Source organism: Pseudopipra pipra, chromosome 17 (genome assembly GCF_036250125.1).
Source record: "Pseudopipra pipra isolate bDixPip1 chromosome 17, bDixPip1.hap1, whole genome shotgun sequence".
Taxonomy (NCBI): domain Eukaryota; kingdom Metazoa; phylum Chordata; class Aves; order Passeriformes; family Pipridae; genus Pseudopipra; species Pseudopipra pipra.
The window spans coordinates 10,262,648-10,281,140 of record NC_087565.1 but is presented as its reverse complement, the minus strand read 5'-3'; the positions used below and the strand labels follow the sequence as shown (position 1 = coordinate 10,281,140).

The 18,493-nt window shown below is 40.7% G+C and overlaps 1 protein-coding gene across 1 annotated transcript in view; it reads left to right on the top strand.

Annotated features, from left to right (window-relative positions):
* PTPN1 (protein tyrosine phosphatase non-receptor type 1) overlaps window positions 1-18,493 on the top strand; it is a 33,753-nt gene that overhangs the window by 8,573 nt on the left and 6,687 nt on the right. Inside the window, exons 2-5 of the mRNA XM_064674222.1 lie at window positions 14,176-14,266; window positions 15,064-15,164; window positions 16,529-16,627; window positions 18,356-18,493. Coding sequence (XP_064530292.1) covers window positions 14,176-14,266; window positions 15,064-15,164; window positions 16,529-16,627; window positions 18,356-18,493 — 429 coding nt within the window. The remainder of the gene's footprint in view (window positions 1-14,175; window positions 14,267-15,063; window positions 15,165-16,528; window positions 16,628-18,355) is intronic.

Genomic DNA, 18,493 nt, shown 5'->3' with positions numbered 1-18,493 from the left:
TAGCTTATTAAACAGCTAAAATACATATTGACACATTTGACAAAATTTCTGAGTATTCCAGAAATGGAAGAATAGTGGGGAGTTTTAAACAGTAAAGAGAGGAGGAGTGGACAGCCACCCAGCTCTAGAAAATATTATTGTTTATTTCCATAAGAGTTTAATTAAATTGGAAAGCAACATTGTCACTTGTTTCTTAAACTCTGGACAGTGGAGAATTTTCGCAGTAAATTGTAGTTTCTCCCAGAACTGTAGGTTGTCATGACCAAGAATCGTGTTTCAGCCTGTATATGTTTTCATTCCCAGTATTGAAACCTTCTCAGAACTGGCCTGAAGTGTTTTCAGGACCAGAGCAGATCTGCCCTTGTGCTGTTTCAAAGCTGGGTAGGAAATGTGTGAAGGACAGTGTGTGCTGTGAACCAGCAGACCCGTCCCTTTGATCCTGGCACATCACAGCACGAGCTGGGCTTGGGCTGGTAGTGCCCCAAACACACAGTGTTGGGGTTGGCAGTGGTGTTTGGCAGCAGCTGGCAGTGAGCACTGTTACCTTGCTGGGTCATTAATGATTTCCCTTCAGATAGGAGTTCTTTCTGTATCTCCCTGATTACTGACACACCTAAACACACAGAGATAAACCAGGAGAGAGCGTGTGGCAGTGTGGCCAGGCTTGGGAGCAGAGAGCAGAGGCACAGACAGGTGGTGAGCTCGGGTAGTGTTGGCTTGGGGAAAGAGAAGGTGTGAGCAGCCCAAGGGACAAACCCTGTGGTGCTCTGTCGTCCTCTGGAGAAGGGCTCAGGAACGGGCACCCCCAGGTTCTGGAGCTGCTTTCTTCTGTGTCCACCAGACTCATCTTGTTTTCACTAGAAGTGAAAGATTGGAACAGGAGGTTGAAAATATGTGAAATCTTTACAGCTGCTAAGTTCCTGGATTTATTAGCCGACATGAGAGCATTAGTGGAGAGGTCTAATCTTACCAGTCTTTTTAAAGGTTGTCAGGAAGCAGACAGAGCAGAAAGGCTTTGTGAAAATGACTGACTTATGTCTTATTTGTCATTGATTTCATGTTTATAATTCGTGTGAAGCTGACCATCAGGAGCCTCTGTTGGAGCCAAGCCCGTCAGGCAAGGCTTTGCTTGGTGCCCCATAGTCCAGTGTACAGGAGACTTCTCTGTCACTGACTGGCAGCAGGAAATTCCTTGTTTGCCATTGTTCTGCTGAGTTCTCTACCACATGAAATAAGGATTTGGGGTGGTAAAACTGCTCTGTGCTTATTATCTTTTGAGAGTAGATAAATAAGGTAATATTGCTATCCAGTTAGAAGCAGGTACTCATTTATTGTTTTCATGTAATAATATCTACATTTTTAGGGTTTTCTTGTACAAAAATCTTTGCTAACAATGTGTTCTGCATATAAATCTCTCTACACACAAAATCCCGTCTTGGAATACTTAGAGAAAAATAATCCAGTCTTCTGGTAAAAACGCTTTGCCCTCAGCACTGTTGATGTAAAAGGAAGCACTTGTGTGTGATTCTGATAGTTGATAACATTATTTGTGGACCAAAGCTCGTAAGCCTTTAGTGTTAGCTGTCTTTGAGGGGTGGGGAATGGAAAGAGATGTGGTAAGTATGAAGGTTTTTCTTGAAGATGTTTGGAATTTTATTGCATTTTATACTGGTTTTTTTTTTTTCTGTAAATGTTCCAGATCTGTGCTAAGACTGCAAATGAGGGTTTGAGGTAGACACCGAGTTACAAAGCATGTTTAGTCGAGACTGATAAGTGGCTCCGGCTGGCAGGAAGTGGAACATGATGAGCAAGAGCCTGGTGGAGCCGTGGGGTGTGGTGGGTTCGTGCAGCTCTGTCTGGGCTGGGAAGGGGGAATGGAGGAAGCAATGGGAGCTGTGCCTTTCCACAGAGGCTGCTGTCACTGTCAGAGGTAGAAGTTATTATGGTTGCTTGGCTTTGCTAAATCAGTTGGTGTTCTCAGATTTAATTATTTTAAACTAGCAGGATGAGTAGATGCATTAAGTGGCAAAACTGTTTTTATCTCATCTGATCCATGGAACTGACTTTCACTCAGCAGTCTGGTTCATTAGCATGGGGAGGATTAACCAGCCCTTTGAAGGCCTGGCTCGTCGAGTTTTGCAGTCTTTTTCATGTGCTGGGGTGCACAGTGCTAATCTGTCCTGCATCAGGATGTCTGTGAACGCTTATCTTGATTATGTGATGTGCCTGTTAACACTGACAGTTGTTTTTTAAACTCTCAGTTGCTTTCAGATGAGAAGATGTCCTGCACAGCTGGAGGTGAAAGCTCTCTCTCACTGCAATGACAGTTTAAACAACCTCTAGTAACACAGGATTGGTTCTGTCAGTGTCTTACAGAAGTACTTTGCAACTCGGAGCACCAGTAAAATAGTGAATACATTTTAGCACGGAAGGTCTGGCTGGTTTGGGTTAAGGGAGGGATTGTGTCTGTCTGCTGGAAGCTCTCAGGCTTGTTGGCATGAGGTAGATTTTCTCACACATTGTCTTTTCTGAAGACATACTTCTATTCACCTTTCCTGTGTGAGAAACTGTGCTTATGATAAGTAAAATGAAGTATCAGGATCCACTGCAACTGAAGACTTAATGTGCATTTTTATTTTACTGTGTGGAGGGCTGTCAATAAAGTGAAGTGCTCAGGAACTGACCTCAGAACTGAGTAGCTTAATTCATCTGGATGTCAGTAAACAGTACATCTCTGCTGTAAATATTTAAGGGTTAAGTTTCTCTTTCCAAAAAAGTATTGACTTTTCTCTCTTATCCTTAGAACAGTTTACTACTCTGGAAGTAGTTGCGTAAACATTCTGCTCTTAAGAGCAACTTCTTCTTTTAAAGCTTGGTGTAGAACAGAGGTGTCCAGCCATTCTGCCCTGGAGCATGTGGGGCTGGACAGTCTGTTCTGCCCCTCTCATCAACCAGCGTGGCCTCTGCAGCCCTTCCATGACATGACAGTCACATAAGTCAGGTTTGTGGGTGAGGAAATGGCATCAGTGTTTGACTTTCCCCCAAAACTGGATTTGGGCCACAGATTGTGAGCTGAACATCTCAGGTTCAGAACACTGTAAGATTTAATATTAACCTAGCTTGCTTTCCTGAACACATATTAGACAGTCATGTGAAAAACCAGGAGTATCCCAATTCTGCTTTATCTAACATCTGTTTTCAGCAGTACTGTTTGTTCTAAGCAGGTTTTTGTGTGCATTGCAGTAGCTTGGCAACCTGTAGGTTGCACCATTCAATGAATTCAGTGTGCTTTTAATCATCACTACAATTTTCCTTTCCAAATTTGAATATTCTAAGTACAGGGAATTGGGCATCTGTGATTATAACAGCAACTGGCATGTTAAACAGATCCCAACTGAAACAAGCTGCTTATGCAAATCTGTAATCCAGAGAGTTTCTTCAAATTTCAGTCCAAACGTCTTTCTTAAGAAAAGATACTTATAACTTCTTTCTGAGAATGGTAGTTAAGCAGTTAGAGCTACTTAAAGTTCCCAAATAGGGATTTGGGCAGTCTGCTGAAAAACAAAGCTGCTAAAAGCATGACTGTTCCCTGGTTCTGCTGTAGGAGCAGAGCTTGAGTTTGACCTTTCCCTGCATGTAGAGGCATGAACAAGGATTGTGCAATCCTGTTAATTGTATGTTCCCTTTAAACTCTTGGCATCTCGTTAGGTTAGAAATGATAAAAAGCTTTTGGTAACAGTGTAATGGGCATGCTTTGGCAGAATGAAGCTGTGGTTCCATTGCCTGTGTACTTACTAGTGGCCAACATGGGGAAATATCCTTTTGCCACAGATTAGAACTTGCTGGAATTTCATATTATACCCTAATTTGTAGGGAACAGAATGCAGGAGGGAGCCTCATTTACCTGGGAGGGAGCTGGTACCTGTTGTAACATAGAGTTCATCATTTTGAATGAACAGGGGTTCTTGATATTAAATAAATACAGTTTTCCCCCTCACACTCCTGGCTTGAAAACTTCATCTCAAGAAAGCCAGTAAAGCAAAGTACAGTACAAATGTCTTCAAGGAAATGAAGTTCACCACTGAATAAGATGTGGATACCTTTTTTTTTTTAATAGGTAATGTGGAGTTCACAACTTCCTATTAAACAATTCCTGCCACTTCCTTTCTTGTGTGTTTTAGTACTTCCTTTACATACAAGCTCATAACTTGCAGAATTTTGGTGGAATTAGTAAAAAGTTGGAAATATGGCTGTTGCCTCCCCCATAGTATTCTAAATACAAAATAATACTGATGTGGTCTGAACATGTGCCCCATTGTAGTCATGAGGTGACCTTGTCAAATACAGAGACAAATTTGATTTAGATTTTAGATTATTGGAGATTAAATAATAATTAGTAATAAAGATTACTGGATGAACAAAACCATTCCTCAAAATCTGTGTGTGCTGAATAGACCTACTTCATGCATAAATTTGTTGCTTTTAAAAAAAAATCAGTTTAATTTTACCATAGCATATGGCAAGCTGGTGTCTAAAACTGCTTGAACTGACTACTTTCTAAAGGCATATATAACTTCTTAAACTCCAGATAAGAATTAAGTCTTAGAAAAACTATTTTAATTCCTATTTTCTTCTGTGAACACCTGATTATTCTGTCATCTAACATTAGATAAGATTTGAGTTTAGTTTTAGTCAGTGGTGGAGGTAGAAAATGAGGCTTGCAGATTTGCTCTGTATTCATAAAATCCTGTTTTCACAATGGTGAGAGACTTTCAGACCAACTCAAATCAAGAAAATAAAAATGAGGCAAACTCCAGAAGTTCTGATTCCTAAGTAAGAATCCTTTTGTTTCTGGTTTTATGTCATCATGGAAAATAGGCCATTGACAATTATGTCGAAGTGCCTTTGTATTTAGGAAGTTTCTCACCAAAACCACCAGGGGAGTGCAGGATTCCCAGGCCTGGCTCCCTGTCCCCTTCCAGTGACAGTTCTTTTTTCTGTAGTGCTAATGATGGGGTAGGGGAGCTGTCTAAAGCTTTCTTCCCTTGCCTTGAGGGACCAGGGGAGACAAAAGCATTCCTACCAGAGCCTAAAAGAATGGCTCAGAGAAATGACCTCCCTTCCACAAGGAGAAATCCATAATTGTTCCAGCACAGCTGCCGGGGTTGCAGTGAGGGGGTTGGATTCCTGAAATGGGAGTGAGGAACATTGGCTCCTAAGTTAGAAACCTAATGAGTTCGAGCATCCCAGATGAAAACTAATCTGCTTGGAGAGCACAAGTAGCATCATTACAGCAACCAAGAGGTGTCTTCTGCCTGTCTCCAGGGGGGACTTCCTTAGCTGGGGCAGTTTGCACCACTCCTGAGGGAGGACACGAGTGGCTGTTCAGAAAGAGAGCAGATTGAAGTCACTGGTCTGTCTCCTCATTGAAACCCTTTAATGTTTTAGCAGTTCAAGTAGACGTGAATGTTTATTTTGGAATATAATGCCAACAACAACAACCGACTTGACATTTGGGTACTCAGAGGACAATAACAGTGATGTGAAAAATGTGCGGTATTTTCCTTTGTAAGCCCTAAAAGTATATTTTTGCAGCTCTGAGTCTCTAATGAGCCAGGGGTTATGTGTGTGCACGTTCTCACATTCAGCCCATCTTTTCCCTTTGCATGCAAATGCTGATGTGTTAATAGCATAACAAAAATGAATTGATGATAAATCTCAGAGTGTCTCCTGCTTTCCCTATTACTCATTGCATTGACTGTGGTTTTAGGAGGTGTTAAGAGGTGCCAAGTCAAGTTATTGAATTTGTAAAGAGCTTGATAAGTAAATACAAGAAGAAGTCTGGAACTCTCACGACAGATTTTGTGTTTTCAGGCACATTTAGTGCTGTAAGGCCTCTTTGACATGGGTGAAGTTTTTACTTTGGTCAGATTGTCTCTGTGTAGCCACCTATCATTCCACCTACTTTGTAACATTCATTTTCAGCACCCACCAAAATTTCTGAGGTCGTACAATTTCCTATTTTCAAGTAGGAATGTAAACTTCCTTGGTCTTCATTAGTGGTAACCACTTTAATGTGCACAGTGGCACCATTCAGGAGAGGTGTCTGTTTTCTTCTGTTGGAACCTCATCTCTCTGACAGAAAGTAATGCTGCAGAACAGGCTGGAAAGTGTAAGAAGCATTGTACTGTTTGCTAAAGCCAGGGTTAAAAATCCTTGTGACCTTACTCAGGGAATTGTCCTGCTGCTCAATGTATGGATGTAAAATCAAACTGAAAAAAAAAATCCAACCTCACCGCTAGGAGACTGTTTAAGGAATCTTTTCTTCCTCTGACCTGTTAGGATTGCCTTGAGGATTAGAACTAGAAAGTGCCTCAGAGCTTGACAAATAATTTTTTTTTTATCTTATTGGATAAGCAAAATGATGGATTTAGGAGAGATGATGACTTTGTAGTAGCTGGCAGTTTATCCCACATCACAGGTATTGCTCAGGTCTTGGGTATTTTGTAGGTACTGTACCTGTCCCCAGGGCTGCATCCTGGCCTTACTCCTAACTAAAATCCCTGATGCTCCATGGATGCTCCCTAATTAGTTTCAGTTAGGGACAGAAGGGAAAGCTAATTAGTTGGTGAGGTTGTGTGTGTATTTGTGGTTGGTCTTTTGGGAGTACTTTAAACCACCTTCAGCTCCTTTCCCAGGACAAGCCTCTGGTTTAGCAGTGGGCTGGTGCTCTGTGCTGGGGAAGGAACATGATCTGTGTATCATACCAGTTGGAGTGTCTGGGGAATCACCCTTTGTTTGGAAGCTCTGGTTTGTGATATGCTTTCATGGATAATTTCATAACACAACAGGAAAATGGCTGTGGGAGCTTGGATGGGCCGTGTCGTGGTGGAGCTGCATGTGTCCCCTTAGAGCAGGGCCTTGCTGGAATGGTGCTCTCCTGCTGAATTTGGTTTTCTCTGGTACCTGCTGGTTTTGGTATGTGCTAGGCAATTTGATCTCTATCTCACATATGGTACCTTAATTTGAAAATGACCTTGACAAAATGAAGATCACTGGGGAATTGCAGCCTGCCCTTCTCTCTTTGACAATTCTGGTGTTTTAACAAGTCCTGCCTGTTATTGATGAGCAGGTGTCACTGTACATAGGGAATACTGGTCTTGTTAATGGGACCAAGATTGCTAAAATACAGTTAGTAATCTAGATGTGTTTAACTCATGTCATCTGCAAAAGGATTAAAAATAATGCTGTGGTAGCTCTGCAATTGTTTGAGTTTAAACTGCTGATAAGACAGCTGCTGAAACGTTGGCCTTTCTTTTTTAAAAAATAAATCTAACATCTGTAATTTTATTTTTGTTTCTCTAAAATGTTTGTCCTGAGCGAAATGACTGCGGTGTTTGTCTGCTAAGCTGCTAAAGTGCTGTGCTGTTTGTCTGGTTTTTAGTCAACATACTTTCCAGGAAAAGGTGAAAGGACACAAACACCACAGACAAGTTTCGGTTGCAGCTCAGTGCATGTGAAGTGTGTGTCTTAATCTGAAGTGAAGTGTCTTTTCAAAAAACTTCCTGGAGGCTTAGTAGGAAGAGTCAAACTTCAGGTCTTCAAATGCACAGGGCTGGTTGCTTTCAAATTCATTTCTGATGTTATTCCTCAAACCCACAGAACTTGCTCTGTGCTTGAATGCTCTTGGCAATTGCAGTAGTTCTGTGCAGTTCATTACATGAGCCTGTTAATAGTCTTCCCAACTGATTTAAAGGGCCTTAAACTGTGACAGTAGATCCAACACCAAACAGCTGCCTGGAATCTCTGTAGGCAGAAGATGATAATGTCCTTCTCTGTTCTTTAGTCCTACCTAGTTCTTTAGTAGCTTTTCAAATTTCTTGTTAACTGCAGGAGTAATAACACCAGATATTCTGAAAATTTGTATTCTTTTAGTTGCATGCCCAGGCAAGTGGAAGAGCAGGATGTGTTCAGAACCAAAAGCCTTAGAGCAGACACATGCATTGGGGTAAAAAATGGGAGAAAAGGAAAAAGCATCTGTAAAGGTCCATCCAGCTTTTAACTGGTAAGACCTCGAGTCTGCTGCCTGGTGAGGAAACAAGTCTTACGTTTGATTATCTTATTTATTAGTCAAAATATTTCATTTATCTTAAGATTAAACTGAGGTAATGGATTATGCAAGAATTTATGGCATTAGTAGAGTCTTGCTTTCTTAGCGTTAACTGAGGTTATTAAACTGTATCTCTGAAAGAGAGTAGAGGACTCTTGAGTATAAATAAAGTTATTCCATGGTTCCATTTCATCTGCAGTGTTTTCAAGTGCATCCCTTGCACTTGAAGGACCCTTCAAGTCCTTTCCAGTTTGAAACATGTCATTTGCAGCTTGTCTAAACTCTAGAAAATACCTTGGTTATGCAGCACAGTGATCTGATTTTGCTATGGAAAGGTGTGAGAAGAAGCTTTTCTCATTCCTCCCTTACCTTCTGGTATTTACCGTTTTTGTGTCTTTTTGTCCTCCCTGAAGCCTGCAAAGCCTTGTGGTTTGTTGGGGTTTTTTTGGTGGTGGTAGCTCTGTAAAAGCTATAATCCTTTTAGATGGCTTGTGAGATGTCAGAATGAAAATATTAGGTAGCTAGGAAAGCAGGACTCTGTTTATAACCACAGTTGTCAGTCTGGGAAGCCTGGAATACCCTACAGGCCAAGAATGACACATTTTTAAACTCACACAAAACCTATGCTGCAAACAAATTAAGGTCTGAATTTGCTAAGCAGACTGAATTCCTTTAGGAGTTATGTGGATATCTGGGCTGTCAGATGCACCAGTCTGTTTGAGATGAGGTTAAACCAAAACTCTTTATGTAGAAACCTGTAATGTTTGGGCAAATCAAGATCTGGATCTCATCTCCGTGGTTATTTTTCTTCTTAGAGAAGAAGAGTAACTGAGTTAGAACCTCTTGACACTTTAATGAGAGTGTGGTTTATTTCCTGGCACTGACTTTGTTTGATGATACAGATAGCAAAGCTTTTCTTTTGCACAACAGCTGTCAAGAAAAAAGCCATTTTGTCTTTCAAAAGTCTATCCTTCCAGTAGTGTCCAAGATGCACTCCTGGAGCAGACTGAGTATCTGGGAGGAAGAATAGGGATGGATGTGAAGAAGAAGGGAACTTGGGTTGTTTTCTTATGCTGATGCTCCATTCAGTTGTTTCCTGTTTTGGCAGTAAGTACAGGGCTACGAAACAGCAGAAGTTGAGTGTTCCTGCCAGCAGCTCTGAACTTCTTCTGTTATGGGTCATAAATTTCAAGGACAAACTGTATTTTGAACTTACTGATATTTGAGAAGTCTCATGTAATTCTTTAACCTGATACTAGAGTTTCCCTGGCTCTGCTGCAACCCTCAGAAAAATCAGAATTGAGAAATCAGTTTTCACTCGTTGCAGGTGACGTTGGAGCAATACAAGAATCTGAGCAGCTGAGCTGGGCAGGATTGCAGAGCTTTATTCAGCATTGTCTTCCTTCTGGTAACATGCAAAATTAATGTGCTGTTAAAATTTGGAAATGACACAAGTCTGTGTCTCTGCCCCTTCTGGAAGTACATGCCCAGGGTGTAAGTAGGTCCAGGTGCAGGTGTTTAATTGAGCAGCGTTCAGTTATCTCCCACGATAAAGTGGGTACAATAAAGTACTGCAGGGTTTACTTTCGTAAGTCTCTCCAGCTGGGCATGTTGAAACTAGTCAGTGGTGAGAGGCAGTCTGCTAGCTGGGATAGATGTGGGCCTGGGAGAAATGAATCCACTTTGCCACGTGTGGATATGATTTAATGTCGCAGTCATGCCCAGTTTACATTCTCCTGGGGGGTTATTTCCGTGCTTCCAACCAGCTGACTGGTGTCACAAACTCTACTGCAGCCTGTTCAGGTTGCCCCTGGAGTGCTGAATTAGCAAGGGGCTTTCTAGGAAAACGATGGTGCAAGTGTGGCTTGTTTATTTATTTAATTATTTACTCGAACCTGGTGTAATAGTGCTGTTGAACTTTAAACAAGCCTGTCCCTTCCTCTCTCTGTGCTGTTTGACTTCAGGAAGAAGCTTGGCATACCAGGCAACTGGTTTCTTCTTTTTCAGGGAGATTAATAAAGAAAAAAATGTATTTTACTTGAGAGCAAAACTAGGAGACTAAATAAAATGCTTTTAAGGAGTATTAAAATCCACATTTATTTCACTTACGTGGCTGAAATTCTGCAGCTGCTTAAGATTAATGTTGGGTGATGCAGCTGTCTGTTCATTTATCTGATCTTCAGATTATCTTCTTCTTACCTACAGGTTACATCCTCATTTCTTGTTCTTGCCCAAATATCCTGATGTAAAGCTTAATGTAGGATAAGAAATCAAATCTTCCTTGTCAAAGCAGGTTACATGAGCAGTTGATCTTTGTGTGCTTTATATCTTAGCAAGGCTCCCTTGTTGGGGACTCAGTTTGCTGCTTTTCAGGGACTCAGTTTGCTCCTTTACATGCTGAATCTGAAGACCTGTTCCCATCTGCAGGTGTTTATGGTGGATCTCTTGGTACTACTTGTTTTTCTTGTGGTCTTCTTGGCAGGTCTTTGCCACCTCATTGAATCATTGAGGTATTTCCATTCTGAAATCAGTCAGTAGTGACACTTCAGCAAAGAGCACCTTTCACTTGATTTTATTGTAACTTGTTTTTACTCCTCCACCATTTACAGAAGCCTCATCATTTTTTTTACAGAAGCCTCATCATTTTTTTTACAGAAGCCTCATCATTTTTTTTACAGAAGCCTCATCATTTTTTTTCAGTGCCAGCTTTAAGAGGAAACCTTTTTTTTTTTTTAAGCTTTTAAGCTAAAATTACTTTTTTATTTAAGTCTTTTTATACTTGTGAATTGCTTTCCTTAGTGTGACTGCCTCAAGTAGATGGATTGGGTGCACTTCTGTGGCCCCTGATAAGATCTTGGCAATTGCTGCTTCCCGAAGGAACAGAACTGTTAAAATGACAATATATTGTTATCTCTTAGTCTGAGCTGCTCCAGAGTTTATGGTGCAATTAAATAGTGTGATCAAATTGAGCCCTGCTGCAAGGCTCCCAGGGAGTCTGACTGATGAAGCTGAAGGCCTTGAGACTGCACCTTTAGTTCCTCTTCTGGAAATACTGATATGCAAATCCACACAGCCTTGCAGTGTGTGAATGACTGCCCTTGCATTCCGGGTCCTTTCTGTGCTGCAGGACCTGGGATGTGATGGGCCAAGTGGAACCCATTGGTGCAACTGAGAGCAACCTTCTGGATACCGCTGAAGGACTTCTTATTCCAGTCACTGGTGCAAATTAACAGCTACAGGAACTTCCCATTTGAAGAACCAGGCTGCAGCAGACTTCCTCTTTCACCCCTGAAGTGTTAGGGGCACTTGCACGGGGTACAGGACCCAAAGCCAGGAGATGAGTGGTGTGGAGTGACTCACGCTCCAAACCCGAAGCATTTGACTTGGGAAAACTGACTTCAGTTCTAGCCCTTCCTCTTTAAAGTTTTATGTTTCATGACCTTTTAAATGAAATGTCGAGCTTCCTTTTTAACAGACAGGATCTCTGCAGTGTGACTTGGTGTGATTCAAGATTCGTAACTTTATCAATTCCTGCCTTCGGTTCTTATGGCATCGCTGGCTCCAAGTTCCTCAGAGTATAATAATTCCTCATAGTATAATAATTTCTCATAGCATAATAGTTCCTCATAGCATAGTAATTCCTCATACCATCATAATTCCATGCCGTGTATGACTCTGCTTCCTCCAGCACAGAAATCCTGGGGTACTGTTAGGGACATATTCTGAGCCTGCCTAAACCCCAGTGAGTAGCAGTAGTTATGTGACTCCAGCAGTACCCAGGACCAGAAGTTTTGACAAGAAAGCCTTTAACATGGCCACAGGACATTGTAGTAACTTGGCACGAGGTTGTTTCTCCCCAGTAATTTTCTCTGTTGAAGGCCATCTGATTTTCACTGAAGTCAGCTCTGTATCCTGGAAGTGATCTGGGATGATAAATTCTTTTGATCGCTTCAGATGTTCTAGCAACTGCTGTAGCCAAAAAAAAAAAGGAAAAAAACCCCAACAACCAAAACCCCCAACCACTTTTATCCCATGTTGCTGAGCAGAGTATGCCCCATGCTTTCAGCATGGATTTGAGCACTGAGCTCCAGGAATACATGCCCTCCAGGATATTCTGTTTTATCGTGTTCATTACACTCAGAATTGAAGTGCTCTGTGCTGGTTGGATTTTCACAGAAGGCAGCAGCTTGCCTGTTGCCATATCTGGGTCTCTCATTTTATTCCCATCCCACCCCCACCTCGTGTTTTTTCCTGTTTGTTGAAGCATGCTCCAGAAATATATTGCCCTTTTTAAATTGTATCTTGAAAGCACATGAGTAACTTCTTTCTTTTCATTTTCTCCGTGCCTGTGGGAGTTATGCATCTCCTAGAACTCCCTTATTCTTTCAAGACCTTTAGGCATTGTTGCATCTTGAAAAAGATCTAATATTTACTGGTGAGGTAACAGCCAGCTCTCTATTCCCTGGACAATAAATTACAGCATCAATTCCTTAAATACTTTGATGTAGATGTTTGAATCTGTGGAACTCTCAGAGACTGGCAGGAGATTCTATGTGCACATACATGTGTATGCCTAAATAAAATGTTTTTATATTAGAATGTCTTTTTATAATTCCATTTCGGTAAGGAAACATTTGTTCCTTTTCTGTTTTTTAAAAGAGGGGACAGTTCTTTTTGAATTTGTTAATGCTGTGAAAGGAAACAGTGTACATTAGGGCTGCTGCTAATTTAGCCCAGTATTTACAGAAAAATGCCTAAGGGATTTTGGTTTGGTTTGCATTTTGCTGATTCTATAATATGAATCCTAAGTGTTGGGGTAGTTGTGTTGGTTTGGTGTTGGGTTGTTTTTTTTTTTAACACTTAAAAAAATAACACGTGTAGGCTCTGTGGGAAATGTGGTCAGAGATCTAGAAAACCATTTTTCCTATTTCCCTGGTCTTGTCTCTAGTTAATCCTGTACAGTCATTACAGAAGAATAAACCCCTGTAAAATACAAAGTCCCCAACCTGGTGTCAGAGACACATTTATGAAAACACCTATTTTAGCTGCCTCATGTTTGAGATATTAGACTGTGGCAGTGCAGATCATATTCTCCAGACTGCATTCCTCACAAGCAGAAATTCTGGCAGCCATGTGTTAAGTTATAAAAAGCTGGCAGCTGATGTCAGGGCTTATTTCAGTGAGGAGCTGTTTTGGAATACTGTACTAATTTTGGGTAGGTTTATGTAAATTAGAACTCCTCTCAACATGGAGCATTCAGTGTAAATTGATACATAACCTGAATAATGCAGCAGAATAGATAAGCAGGTAATGTGCTCCAGCAGATAACCCATTTTAAAATAATCTTTGGCATTGTACATGATTCTTTATGCAGAACTGCATGTACACAGTATTTATTTACAATGTGAAGTTCTGTTTCAACAAATTGGGATTAACGTCCAAGGATGGCAGAATTCTTTTTAAACTTCTGAAATTGTCTCAGATAGCTGAGCTGTCATATGCATCTGAAAAAAACCAACTGGAAGAATCCCAGTTCTGTGGTTGAGATGGTACGTGTGTTTTAGCTGACCATGTGAGTTGGATACAAATAACTTTGGCCATTTGCAGCTTTGTGACATCTTACTAAAAACCCCAGGTAAAGATGCAAGTGATCTTAGACAAATCACCACCCTGTGTTTGATGCCAAGGGGGGCAGGCAAGATTTTGAATGTTTTCGTTGCTGCTGAGTCAGAAGCACAGTTGATATTTTGACTGAGACTGCAAACAATTGCTTAAAGCAGTTTATGTGAAAGTGCTTTGGGGCACAGACCCTGCTCCATCAGACAATAATGTCTGTTAAATGTTCTGCTTCGTTATTATGCAAACTAATAGTATTTTAATACAGAAATAACGTTACTGTTGTAATCTGATACATTTAAACTTGATTCTTAATTTGAAGACCAAAGTGTTTTCTGGCCAGAACTCCCACACATGAAGATGTGAAGTCACACGGGCATTTGTCTTAAAATAGCTGGTGGTATGAAATTTGGTGGATTCAGATCTAACACTTTATTTTTTTGTTTCAGGACATCAGGCATGAAGCCAGTGATTTTCCATGTAAAGTGGCCAAACATCCCAGAAACAAAAATAGAAATAGGTACAGAGATGTCAGCCCCTGTAAGTACACTTTCATTTCCATTGTTTGTAACAGAGTGTTGACCTCTAATGACTTCTAACACTTAAACGTTCTTTTTAAGGACAAGATGCTGTTAGGTGGATAAGCATCCAAGACAATTCTCTGTGTTAATGTATTTATTTGTGAGATAGATGTCAGAGGATGCCATTATATCCATAGGATTATACTAGAGCACTAGGGTGGCTGTAGCAGCACTGCTGCAATTGCAGGGGTGGTTTGTGCTTAAAAGTTCCTGAAGCCTTTGGGGCAGTTGACCAGAACAGTAATGTTCACATTGTTTGTTTTACTAAGCAATTCTAATATCTGGGGTTGTGAGTAAGAAATGGTTCCCTTTTTGCCTTTAGATAAAACTGCTTCCAGTCTGGCTTTCTTGCAAAATGTGGGTTTGAATGTTTAAGCTGCAAGAGATAAGCAGTTGTGTAATTCTATTTATTTAAAACCAGTAACTCGGTAACTGTACAAATAGGTCAGTGTGGTCTGGTTTGCAGATTACTGTGGGGATTATTTCAGATGCAAATGCTTCATTCTTGCAGTGTGTTCTTGGAAGGTGAAGAGCAGCCTGTGTTCACTCCTCTGCTGTGGTGCTGTTCTTGCAGTACCTACATTGTATTTCCAGAGTTACAAGCCCAGGGAGCACCTGAACTACCTGGGGTTATTAAGCCCTTTTCATTCTTCAGGACAACTCAGCTTTTTTGACCCTAACACCTTATGGGGTTGTGCATGGATTCTGCTGTGTTGCATATGCATATTTAACCAGTGTTTTCTGATTATGCTGCAGTTGATCACAGTCGAATTAAGCTAAACCAAGGTGACAATGACTATATCAATGCTAGTTTGATAAAAATGGAAGAGGCCCAAAGGAGCTACATTCTCACCCAGGTAATTGCTGGCAGTGGTTAATAAAAATCATGTGGTGGTTGGAGTTTTTTCGTGGGTCTTGTTTATTTTCTTTATTGTAAAGCCAGTTAAGTGCATATACACATCCATGTGTGCATAAACATGTGCACAGAATGTGAGAGAGGAAAGCCATGAAATACAGACTTTAGTGATGGGAATGTGGGGGGCAGGAGGGCAGTGGCTGCTTTTCCCTGAATCTGTGAATTCCACCCCTATCTATACAAAAAAATTAAAAATACCCGGATACCCTGTTGTTTTATTCTGAGAGCCAGCAACTGTGCCAGGATTCTTGTTTGTCCTAAATATTCCATGGAGACTGTTCTGATCTCTGATCTTGACTTTTTTTTTTTTTTATCCCTTCCTCCCACACTTTAGATTAAGGTAGACTGGGATTAATATTTTCAAGTGACAGCTCTTCCTTCCTGTTTGTAGGGAGTAAAGATAAATCTCCTAAAGAAGAAATGGGCAGTACAGATCCAGTGTGGAAATGGTTCTTTGCACACAGCTCTTATTGCCCTGGTTCAGGACAGGGGAGGCTGATCACAGGGTTGAACTGGGATGTGGGACAGCTGAATGTGCAGCTGACTGGTACAGGTTCTCTGTTCTGATCCAGAATTTGTTGGCTTTGAATGGCTTTATTTAAATCCAACCATTCCTTCTGAGGACCCTGCCTTGCTGTTCTGTTTGAGCAGAGGGATGGACAGCAAATACAGGGCACAATAATGCTGGTTTGTGTTGCCCAAAATTCAGAACAGTAGCTTTGGAGTGGAAAATAGCGAAGAAACCCAAGACAAACAGGAAGTTAGAGGGAAATCTGCTTTGTGAAATAGATAGTAGTCTTTAAAAGGAGTTATCACTTCATTCAGTCCCAGAGCAGATCCATGAAGATTCTGGAACACCGTGTAATTTGTTGCTGATCTGGCATCATTTCAGTGTTTTGAGTGTTTATCCATTTAGTCAGGTAATTTTCAAGTATCCTGAATAAGGTTGATGTATTGCAGAGTAGTTAATTCTGCTCTTAGTTAGACAGTGGGGTTTTATTTCCCCATGACCTTTGTGTACCTTTCCTAAGAAAATGCGGTATTTTTCACTCCCAGTTCTGTTCTCGCAAATGAGGCTCAATCTCTCTTCCTCTTATGTGTGGGGGGAAAGATGAACTGTGCTTTCATGGGAAAATTCATAACATGGAACTTAGAGCTGTCTCACTGCATTTTTTTACAGTTTTAAATGAGAAGTTGCTTGTTACTTGTCTAAATCTATTGCCCAGCACAGTAACTGTAACTGGGGAACAGTGCACTGACAGTCACAGAAAATAATGCTTATTTCTGGGGATTCTGTCTCTGCAGGGACCTTTGCCAAATACTTGTGGTCACTTTTGGGAGATGGTTTGGGAACAGAAAAGCCGCGGTGTTGTCATGTTGAACAGAGTGATGGAAAAGGGATCCGTAAGTACTTACCCAGCTCTAGCTCTGTGCTCATCACATCTTTAAGGTTTTTGTTTAATGAAAACCCAACTAAAACCAACCCAGAGAGCAGGGCCAGGTGACTGTTCAGTAATTTCATCTAAGAAATTATGCCTAGAATTGAATACTTGGGCAAGAATTGGGGTTATTTTAAATAATTTACCACCAAATAAGTAGAAAGTTTGGGTTCTTCTGGCACGTGGAGAAGCTGCTGCCTTGAGAGGAAATGCCTTGTGATGGTGGAGAAGATGGAACCATCGGGCTTGGATTTCCTCCCTGGCTCAGAGCTCTGCCTCAGTGCTGGTTCCACAGCTGTCATCCCTAAAGAGGCCTGTCAGCTCTGCAAATCTGGGACAAAAGCAGCTTTAAAGAGTGATAGAAATGCCCAGTTAAAAGTTGAATGCTGCAGTGCAGTCAGTATAAAGACCTTTGGAGGAGGGGTAGTGAGGATGTTGGGTATCCACCAGTGATAACTGGGTGGTACCTGCTTTTGCATCATTGGGAAAAAACTCCCAATAATCAGGAAAATTCTTGGGCAATGAGTTATGTTTCAATAAACTGCTATCTTAATTTTTAAGTGTTTTGCTGTTTTTTGTAGTGCAAGTGACATTTAATCTTCAGAAGAGATGCAGTAACCATATTTTTCAATATTTTCTTCCTTTCCAAGCATTCCTGTTCTTTCTCAGCACATTCTCAGTTTTGAACAAAATGAGTGCCTGTGATCCCTTAGGCTGCTTGCACTGCTCAGCAAACAGCACTGGGAGCCTCACAGTGGACAACAAAATACTGTTTGCAGACACATTTGTGGAGAAATCAGACCCAAAGCCAATTGCTGTGTCTTTATTACAAAACCAAACAAAAGTGCAGAGAATTATAAGTGCATTCTACACCCCAATAAACACAGTGCTACCCTTCTCTTTGGTTGGCTCACTTAAGGCCCTGGCATGCAGCAGTCTTTGCAAAACTAATCTTTCTGGAAGACTTTTGATAAGAAAATTGAAATTCAGTCAGAAGTAGGTAATGGGAATGTTTGCTGAACAGGGGTTTTTTTGTTTGGCACTTCACCTTTAAACTGTGCCATGTAAAATCAAAATGAACTCACTGCTATTTTTATTTTTTGTGGTGAGTAGAAGGAGTAACCCAAAATTTCATCTGATGTTACCCTTGAAATTAGCAATGTGATCATTTCCTATATGTAGCTTATTCATAGAACTCATAATACTTTTCACAGTGTATTCTGCTCTTGTTAATATCTGTCTCTTCTTTTGAAACTTAAGTCTTTGATGTGACAGTAATAAAATGCAGAGTAGGCTTAAAATTCAGATTTTGGCAGGCTGTTATGAGAGCTTTTGTACTTAGTTATTAGATTTTTGTTTGTTTGTTTGACACAATATAAAATAAATAACGACTTTGGAGATTTTTATCAGATTTCACAGCTTCACACTCTTTCAGCTTTCAGGTACCTACCCTCAGTCCTTAGGTGTTTTCATGAGTTTAGTCAAGGTCAAAATAATTTGACTCATACAAAAGTGGAGATGTGGTTCTGCAACATAAAGGAAGACTGATATTCTTCACACTGTAATTTCTGGTCCTTATAATAGAAGCAGATGAGGAAATTGTCTCGTAAGAAAAGGTTGTATTTAAGGATGTTTCTTCCTTACCTTTTACTCAGACATAAATGACATTTGTATGGCTCCTGTTTGTTTTTAGATAAAGTGTGCACAGTACTGGCCACGGAAGGAGGAGAAGGAAATGTTTTTTGAAGACACAAACTTGAAACTCACATTGATATCTGAAGATATAAAATCCTATTACACAGTACGACAGCTGGAGTTGGAAAACCCAACC